The sequence below is a fragment of the Teleopsis dalmanni genome, chromosome 2 (assembly GCF_002237135.1).
Source record: "Teleopsis dalmanni isolate 2A chromosome 2, ASM223713v2, whole genome shotgun sequence".
Classification (NCBI taxonomy): domain Eukaryota; kingdom Metazoa; phylum Arthropoda; class Insecta; order Diptera; family Diopsidae; genus Teleopsis; species Teleopsis dalmanni.
This window is the reverse complement of record NC_051847.1, coordinates 113773262-113783635: the sequence shown is the minus strand read 5'-3', so window position 1 is coordinate 113783635 and position 10374 is coordinate 113773262. Positions and strand designations below refer to the sequence as shown.

The 10374-nt window shown below is 32.9% G+C and overlaps 3 protein-coding genes across 3 annotated transcripts in view; all 3 read right to left on the bottom strand.

Moving 5' to 3' along the window:
• LOC119675499 (WD repeat-containing protein 3-like) overlaps positions 1-1598 on the bottom strand; it is a 2296-nt gene extending 698 nt beyond the window's left edge. The window contains exons 1-2 of the mRNA XM_038086706.1: positions 1298-1598; positions 6-1240 (exon numbers count right to left, since the gene is read on the bottom strand). Coding sequence (XP_037942634.1) covers positions 6-1240; positions 1298-1455 — 1393 coding nt within the window. The 5' untranslated portion in view covers positions 1456-1598. The remainder of the gene's footprint in view (positions 1-5; positions 1241-1297) is intronic.
• A 4232-nt stretch (positions 1599-5830) lies between these two features.
• Positions 5831-6741, bottom strand: LOC119683112. The gene is made up of 2 exons (XM_038096722.1): positions 6424-6741; positions 5831-6298 (listed from the first exon to the last, which is right to left on the bottom strand). Exons 1-2 carry the CDS (start codon positions 6452-6454, stop codon positions 6021-6023), a joined length of 309 nt encoding a protein of 102 aa, XP_037952650.1. The 5' UTR covers positions 6455-6741; the 3' UTR covers positions 5831-6020.
• Positions 6742-7519: 778 nt separating this feature from the next.
• Positions 7520-10142, bottom strand: LOC119680767 (protein app1-like). The gene is made up of 4 exons (XM_038093734.1): positions 9998-10142; positions 8504-9885; positions 7902-8162; positions 7520-7827 (listed from the first exon to the last, which is right to left on the bottom strand). Coding segments are annotated over exons 1-4 (1773 nt in total). The 5' UTR covers positions 9999-10142; the 3' UTR covers positions 7520-7698.
• Positions 10143-10374: the final 232 nt, after the last annotated feature.

Sequence of the window (10374 nt, the reverse complement as noted above, 5' to 3'; positions counted from 1 at the left end):
ATCACCGGTACCTACATCAACTATCAACAGCTTCCCCGTTTTCATACCAAGGAGTGCATAGCGATCGCCAGGCACAAAAGTAGCGCAAAGTATATAATCTGAAGTGACTGTTCGTAAACATTGCATCGTCTCTCGATTCCAAAACTTAAATGATTCTGCCGCACCAGATCCAATAGCTAAAGAATCTGAACTAAAACAAACTGTGCGTATCTCGGATTGATGTCCAGCACGTGTTAGAGAACGCAGAAGTTTATAATTTTCTTTTATATTTTTCTTTTGATTTAAAAGCACATTCAAACTATACAGTTGTAAACTGTTATTTGCTAAACTGACAGCCACACGTAATTCGTTATTACTACCCAATATCACGTCAATTGATTTTATTTTTTGCTTTACTTTAATGCTCTCTAAACGTTTAATTTCATCGCTTAAACTTACTTCTTGCGATTGTATATTATCTGCTGATTTATTTGCCTTTTTTAAACGTTTAGCCAAACGCTTTTTAGCTTCATCATCGGTACAAATATAAAAACTTTCAATTAAATCATTAGTACCGTGACAACTAATAACACGCTCGCTCATATCAGTTACTAAGCTAACTGTACGTCCTTTGCCAGCACGCTGTATAACACCACAATTAGATACTGAAATAGGACTAATAGTGTCTTCATCATCGATTGATAAGCCTTCTACAGCTCTTTCCAAAGGCTGTGATTCTACATCGTGTTGTTTTAATCGATATACATTCATGCTACTTTCACCGCAACCAGCTACCATAAGCGTACCAACAAATGCAAGAGCCCACACTTCAGTTCGATTATCTACAATGGTTTTAAAACAAAACTGCGTGTCCAGATTCCAAAACTTTATCTGTGTATCTTTCGAACTGCTTATTACAATGTTTTGTTGACCAAATACTTGCAGAAAGTGACCGTCTGTAATGGAAGCATTGTGTCCAGTTAAGCGCTGTTTACCTGCTTGTTCGACTATGTCAACCACTACTAATTCAGTGTCTAAACCACCAGACACTAAACGCATTCCTTCATTATCGTATCGTATAATGGACACAGCACTTTTATGCACAGCTAGTGAACAAATTGCTTGCAATGGCGAGTTTAAATCGAACACTTCAACCACACCATCTGCGTAGCCAATTGAAATATGCGTATTATCTGGTGAAGAGCGTAATGCTGTTACTTCTATTTTGTCACGCCGAAAGGTAGCCACACGTTCACCCAACCTGTGCACAAAATATTTCAATGTTATATATAATGTCTGAATTTATACATGCATTCACCTTAAATCCCACACAATAGCATTTTCTGCCGCTCCTGTCAGGACATAGCGCCCTTCAATGCCATTGTAAACAACAAAGTTCACATTCGTACGAGCGCTCGTTATTATATTAAAGCTATCTACGGGCCTATAGGCCAAATATTGTTTTGTTAAGCCCATGTTTTCATTAAATTTTAAAGATTTAATATATGGAGAATTATTCAAAATTCACTTAGCACGTGCTCCTCCGCTCTTCTGTCTGTATAATTCTCTGTTTTTGTTTATCTTCTTTGCGTTTACATTTCCTCATACATCAGTGTTGGTAACCGGTCAATTCATTAGCTACAATTTTGTTAATTCTAACAATGTTGGAAAGTGTAACTCATATTTAGCAATAAGCCCTAGACATTCAGTTAATGTCCACATATAAATGATATATATATTAATTTACTTATTTCATTTCTATTATTTCAAATTTCGATAATCCTTTCTAGCATAAAAGGTATAATGTGAGAATATGTGTAATATGTGAGAAATTTTAAAAAGTCACAATTTCCGATATTGCTCAATATAACGGTGGATTCTTGTAGAATTCACTATTCTAAACAAATGACTGATTTGGATCAAAAATCAAATCAAACAAATGAGGAGCAAATTATTGATTTCTATATACAAAATATCATATGTGCAAATGAGATTACACTGGCACAATAGATCTCATTTTGTACAAATGGGGCCGGTGTAAACGCTATATTACAGTACACGGTTTATTGATATGTAATAGCTAGTTCTCGAGATATCACGCTTAAAATTTGTAGTAGAAGTAGAAAATGTTGTACATAATAAGCCTATTTACAATATCAGCAACTTGACGTCTCAAATCGGTTTCGGATAGAAGATAATAAGACGAGAGTATGATTATACCTCTTTAATTTGCTAAAGAAGATTTACTACGTTGGTTAATACACATGCATATGCCATTCTTTTTTTCCAGCAGCGGTGTGTATTCATATACAACTCCACACAAACGTTTGGTTATAACAGAAAACATATATAAGCCACAACTTAATTTCAATTCGTTCAGAAATTCAATATAGATGCTTAATATTTATATTAGTTGATATATTATTGCTTCTACAATCATATCACGTTTCCCTCTATTTTTATATAACTATCCAGTTGGAGAAGTCGTTTTCGAATACATTTTTTTTGTTAAATTTTTCTTGCCGATAGTGGCGTGTCTTTATGACGAAAAAAACTATTTAAAAGTTAGACGGATTCGAATAGCATAAAAGAAAGGACAAAGACAAAAATTAATTTAATTTATTGAAATTTGGCTAACCATACAACGCTGTTTCGAGTATTGCCAAGTACTCTTTATCAGTGGTCTTAGGAAATAAAATTCTCTTTCTCTACATAATTATAAACATTTTCCTATTTTATTCGCTTTAAGTAGTAAAGATTTTCATATTGTGTTAGGATCGTATTGGAGATGAAAGAAAGTATTCTATTTACAAGCATACAAGTATTCTCCTTTAACAGTTCTCCAAAAGAACTGCAGAATATTAGTTGATGTTTTGACAAGGTGCAAGGCGTAACACACCTTCTGTTCGGCTCTATCGAAAAATCGAACTAAATTCTTTTGAGCTATCAGTCTTGAGGAGTTGAACTTCTTTCCTAGCAATGGAGTGTTTAAACTCTTAGGATTTGCTAATAACACACACATATTAAGTAACGTACCACCCTTAGTTAAAGGCTTAAGTAATTATCCTTAAAGAACAATAATCTATTATCACGTGGTCTCAGCTAGGTAATTCTACCTATTTAGCGTAACAATTACACTCCAAAACAGTAACGGTTCCTCTACTCTGTCCAATGGTCATAATCAAGTTTACTCAACATGGTGCTCCCAGTTGAAACAAAACAGTAACGGTTCCTCTACTCTGTCCAATGGTCATAATCAAGTTTACTCAACATGGTGCTCCCAGTTGAGAATTCAGCTGTTAGTTACGTTATTTAAACTGATGGTAAGGAAGTAAAACAAATCAATTAGCAAATGTACCAATAATTTAATTCTGAATTATTCATATCTACAATATAGATAATATTATAATTTATAATTATATAAAATATATGATTTATATTACTGAACTAGGTTTGTCTTTTGTACCAATTTGATCTTACTGCTTCCTGCATCTTCAAAACAAAAATGAAAACAAAAACTAATTGATCCTCATAAATGTTCGAACCAATATAAACTAGTTTTTCCTTGAACTTCACAAACCTTTTATATATAATAGAGGTGGAGAACTATCGATAGTCGGCACCATCGATAGTGAGCGATAGTTTTTTCCTAAACCATGGATTACTCTCGATAGTTTTCGATAGTATGTTAATTTCAATTCAAAAAAATCATGTTTTTATTTTTAATTTCCACTAAAATTTAATTAATATGATATATTTCATATAATTTTTGGAGATAATATTTTACATAAATATAATAAAATAAAAATCATAAATTTTATTTCCTTTTTTCGACAATATTGCTTTTTTAGAAACCAAAGATTTTTGTTTAAAAATAGCATCATATTGATGTTTTTTTCTTTCAGTCGAGTAGAGTCTGAAACTACTTGTCCAGCTATACTGAACATGCGCTCAAAATTTAAAATTCACTTTACGCCGTGGCAAGCTACAGATGCCAAAAATTGTGCTTTTTTTGTGAAGCGTTGCTGTGACAAACTATCTTAGACTATCGATATTCTGGCACTGCCATCGATGTCGGACTGATAGCGGTAAACCATCGATAGTGGCGATAGTGCTATCGATAGTACTCCACCTCTAATATATAACACACAACCCCACAATCACCGAGAAGGCTTGCAATATCCCGGACTAAGAGCCTGATGAAGACATCACGCTTTGCTCTAGTGATGAAATCGCCCTAATCATCCCAAGATTGAATATAAGATCTGCACTAGGGTACAACAAAATTAGTAACAGATGCTTACGTAACCTACCGGAAGATGCGATCCATCACATCGCAAATATAATCAACTGCATGTTTAGGCTAAGCGAATATCCTAAGATCTAGACACAGGCCACAGTTGTAGTCTTCCCTAAACCCGGCAAGGACCCGAAATATCCGTATACTTGGCACCCCATAAGCTTACTGTCAGCTCTGGGTAACTTGGCTGAAAGAGTGATTCTAGACAGGCTTAAAACTTCAGTAAACTCGCTGAATATTCTCCCTGACGAGCAACTTGGTTTTAGGGAACACCTTTACACAGAATTGCAACTGGTGCGACCGGCTCAGATGACACAGTCAGCCCTAAGTAGAAGAGAATCAACGGGTACGACTACATTTGACATCGCCGAAGCATTTGACATGGTCTGGAACGACGGCCTGATAGTTAAAATGTCTCGTTTTGATATCCCAGTCGAACTAATCAAAATTCTCGGCAGCTTCCTGCGCGAGAGGTTCTTCTGTGTAAGAATCAACAGTACCATCTCGTCAGTGCAAAGAATAGAAGCCGTGTTCCTCAAGGATCTCCACTCTCCCCCTTGTTGTACAACATCATCACGTCAGACATACCAATGCTATAATAAGTCTCTCGGTGCTATCCTTATAACATACTCAGATGATAATTGCCCGTTATATTCCTATAAACAGGCCAGATATGTGACCAACATGCTGCAGGAGCATGTTAATCTCATTCTCAATGGATGATTAACAGGAGCATGTTAATCTCAATGGAAAATAAAAATTAACAATGCAAAAAATTAAGGCCCTATTTATTACTCGTAAACACAGGCAACATTTACCGAGAGCGAGAGTTGGTGACATCATGATTATTAGGGATGACAGCATTAAATACGTAGGAATCACGTTTAATAAGCGGTTCATTTGGCACAGGCACATACAAGTCAAAGTCGCGTATAGCAAAGCTGCCGACTCTTCTATCCAGAAACTAAAAGTTGATCAAAGTCAGGCTCTTCGAAGGCTCTTCAAAGTGCCATGGTAGATCCGCACGAATGACATGCTAAGAGCTCTTAAAATAGATTTGGTCAAAAAATACATAAGGGACAGAGCTCTGAAGCTATATGCGAAAACCGACAGACTGTCCTACTTAATACTATCTAATCTCAGAGAAATCACTAACCGCATGGTGCGCACATCTTAGAGCAGTCACTGAATAATCACAAAGATTATGAGGAATACTTAATTAGTCAGTGAGATCGGTGGGACTCTGCAGAAACTCCCCAGCTATCAAAGAGTAAAAGTGCCCACATCTAAGAGGTAACTAAAGATTGAATTTAAAATATTAAATCAATATTGCTGTTCAAATTATGTTACTAATAGATTGAAAATCTATTTTTATGAAATTTTTATGTAACTCCAAAATTATATGAATTTTTTTATTTCTCTATAGTTAAATTTTAATAAAATTTAAATTATATTGTATACGTATATTGCCAACAGCACTCTCCCATGATGAAAAATAAGTACAATAATACAACAACAAACAATATGTTTAATGAATTGTATTTTTCGTTATTGCTTTATGTATACATACATATATATATATATTCATGTTATATACTCGAAATTGATTTCACTTTAGAAAACCGTTTATTAAAACTTAGGATTATATGTCGACTTAAAAACAATTTAATCAAAATTTGTCTACAGCGATTTTATATTCAAGTCTATTTCGAATTTAAACGTACAATATCAATGTATGTAATTAAAGTTCCTCGTGATGCGATGGAAATTTTTTAAGTATTGCGTGGTATAAATTATAAAAGGCATATATGGAAACCGTTATTATAACCATTAAAGCACCAGCAAATGCGAAACTGAGAAAGTTCCCATCAATGATGCCTGTGGTGTGACGCTTCGTGGACCAAATTTCTTCCGTGGTAGCAGGATTTTGTTGTTGTTGGGCAGTGCGTTCGGCCATTAATTTTTTCATTGTATTTAGACGTGCACGTAACACCTCCACAGATTCTGAATTCAAATCATCTTTAAATATAAATTATAAAAGGAAAAAATATGAAAATTTCTATGTTTGTTCATACATTAAACATTTAATTATATTTTTCTTAAATATGCTAGCTTTTTTTTTATTATATTAAATCAATAGTTACCACCATCCGGCATATTTTGAAATTCAGCCATGTTTTATTTAATACAAATATTTATTGCTAAATTTATAAAAAAGACTTTTAATATAAAAATGACAATTCTGTGTACGTTATCGAATGTTGATACAAATTGTTTCCTTTCTTTCACCCCTGAAAATACGCCTGTGCCAGCGCATGCGAAATTCCATATTTACATATTTACTAACTGAATGGTTGCTTCTGACTGACATTTCTAAGATGGCCCTATTAACATCCCTTAATGAATTTAAATATTTTATATGAAATTCAATAACTTCAATAAAAAATAGATTACAACTTACATATTTTATTATCGTTTTTATTATACAAATAAATTTTTTTAGAAATACTATAATTTCTTTTTCCTACTAGTGCAGCTATCAATTTAAAATTGAAGAGATTACAATTTTCGTATCTTTTTTCATTGCAATTACTCTTGTTTGAAAGAATGAAAAATATATATATAAATGTTAAATACTTATTAATAAATAAATTAAATTAGCAAAATTTGACAAGCGAATTTTAGCAAAATTTTAATCATCCGTAGTTTTAAATATATGGACCATTTCAATTTGAATTATTTATTATTATTTAGTTTAACAATATTTGCTAACTAAAATTGGCAAATAATTCCTAGAAATTATATTCACTAAATAACTGAAATCAATTATAAATTATAGATAAAAACTAATGTACTTTGTAAAATTAACAGTAAATCTAACACTTTCATATTTACAAACATGTAAGTTTATCACTAAACAAAATAAAACTAAATTCTTAAGACATACACCCGTGACAAGCAAAATATTTCATTTTAAACAATTTTTTACCTATAAATTTATAAAATTACTTAATAAATTTGATGTTTATTTTAAAATCTTATAATCTTCTATAATATCTACTAAATTGTATAAAGTGTATATTTTAGATTTTTTATCGTGTAAATATATATTAAAATTTTGCATATCATTACGAAAAACTTTTTACATTTTTCGATAATTTTATAAATATAAAGCCATAATTTTTTGCATAAATAGTTATAAAATATATAATTTTGAATTAAATTTTACGTTATAAAAAGGTCCGTTCACATAATTATTTTTACGCAATCATAATTTAATCTTAATACTCTGCAATATAAACCGAAATATTTATAAGTCATCACAATAATTCTTATAAATATAAAATTATATAGATTTTAGTAATATAGCACAGATTTGGTTTGAAAAAAAAACACATACAGTCGCACATGTTACTTATTCAAGGCATTGGTATATTATCTGGAACGTATTCAAGAAAATTTGATGGGAACTGACCCTGCCTGCCACCGTATTCCCCATGAAGCCAGTCTTCATTGATTTTATACAGAATAGTGACAAAATCATTTTCCTGAAAATTAAATAAAATAATTCATAATTAATATTCAATAAATACAACTTTTTTGAAATCAGTTTCTTATTTACCTTTAATGCCAAATCACCTTGCACTTCCGCCGGAAAATTATATAGGCAACGTACTGCTATTGGTTTATAAATGTTTTGACTTCCAATAGTGCTTGAACGCTCTCTAGTGCTCTCTTGTTGACTGGTTGGAGTTCTAACGCTTTCAAGTGTTACCTTAATATCAATGTAGTTTACCGGAAAAATGCCTTCACAGCCCGCTCTTGTACGACCTCGATACCACTCAGTGCTTACTTGTTCCAATAAATAAATTTTTTCGTTTTCCTATAACGATAATTCAATATATATATAAAAAATTTACACATATATACGTATAACATAGAATATATATGTAAGTACTGTGGTACCAGGAGTCCACAGCGCTTATATATCTGATTTTTTATCAATCTTACATTATAATTAGTTCCATTTATTTTATATGTATTAAATACTTAAAGCTTTATACGATTTTAATTGATTTTATTACAATTAATAACAATAATTTAAATTCAATTAGAACTTAAGAATGTATGTTTAATTAGAACAGTAATTAAAACAGTATGTGAAACTGAAACTGAACTTTACATTATTTTTAAACAAGAGTTTAATTCTCTTTTACTACTCACCCTAAAACTAAGATCGCCTTCTTCGACACCATCAAAATCATATAAGGCTGTGCCATAAGGTTGAGGCAACTCTTCAGTATAGGCAGCACCTGTTCCTAAATGTATGGCATCTGCTTTGCCAGAAATTACATCCAGCAGAGACACATTTGATTGCGGTAATGCTGGTGGTGGGCACTGTGGCATTGGTGGTGAAGGCGGTGTCGATAAATCAGTATCCAGCACGCTATTATAACCAAATATTGGTTTTGATAACACCGGTGGTTTTGGAGCTTTTGGCTTTTGTGATATTTTAGGTTTTATTATTGTAGGTACAGTTAATGATGTTGTTGGAGGTAACAAACTTTTACCGTTACATAGTGGATTATCGTTACTGGCTTGTATTCGTGTATTTATGGAGTTAAGATTACGAACTGGTGCTGTGCCAATAGTAGCAGTATTGCCATATATTGTTGTATCGGCATCGAATGCGTCTAATGTTTCCCATGGATCTAATGGACTTGTGGTAGGCGGCCTACTGCGTGTAGCGCTAAAATCATCCTCAAAACCGCTTTCTGGCTGTGAAACACTACCATTTTGAGGTGAACTGAAATTTGAATCTGAACTGAAGCTATCGACACTCAAACAATCACTGTTTGACTTATTCGATTTCTGTGTAAATGTAGGTGAACTTGGCGGCGAATCAAAACTGATTAATTGTGCTTCTTGAGGATTGATATTCGCTGTAAGTGTACTTAAGCTTGACGAGGACTGAGAACTAATAGTGTTGGTAGTTGTATTCCAACTGCTATTCCAATTATTAGACGAATAATTGTTTGAGTTGTATTGTGACGTTGAGGAAGCTGACACTGTACTGCCGTAAGTGTGACTGCTGGAATTATAATTACGTGCCACTGTATTTGTGGGAGTTGGTGCTCTAGTAGATTTCTTGCGATTGAAAATATTCGTTAAAATATTCGTTGATTGTTGTGCCGGTGGTAGTGGTGCATTTAATTTACGTCCAAGCGGTTGTGCTTTAGGCGGTGGGGGTCTAGGTGGTGGAACCTTTTTGAAATTACTATTTGAAATATGATCAAACGGTTTGTCGTCCCAACTTGTGGCGGGTGCGTAACGAGCTTGTGGAAATTTCCGTGTTATAGTTGTTGTGTCACTATTATTGTTGCTATGATTCGATATGTTTCTATGTTGCACACCATTTGTTGTTGATCCTTTGGGTGGAGGAGGTAACTTAACAGTGAAATTTTGTATGCTACCATTTTGTTGTTGTAATTGCAACCGTAATTGCTCGAGACTGGCGTTTGCTCCAGCTACAGCATTTTGAGCACGAGAACCTGGCGGAGCTGGGGCTGGTCGTGTCGGAATTGTCATAGTCTCAATTAAAAGCACTGCAATAAAACATATTCAAATTAAACATTGTTTAAAAACTGGATAAAACCTTAATAATTAATTTAGTTATAAAACTTTTTTATATAAACTGAAATGTGTTCTTTAACTTACTCGTGTCTATTAATTTTTAATTGAAAAAGAAATTTATTTTTGTAATTGCGCAAATGAATTTATTTGCAATTCGCGTGAACACGAAAAGACGAAACCTCTCAAGTGTTTATTTTAAAAATGTTAACGAAATACTGAACAAAAACAAACACAGTTCGTTAGTTAAATGCAAATAGATAACGTATAAGGCCGATGCTACTGATGACGTTGTTTAGCAAATTGTAGCAACCTCCTACATTTCAACAAAACTTGGTGACGAAATGAGAACAAAACAAGAAAATACGTCGAAATTCATGTTTGTGTCTGATCTTGCTTATTCCTAAATTCATATTTACAAACATATAATAAAATACGCATATACACATCCACACGGGTATAAT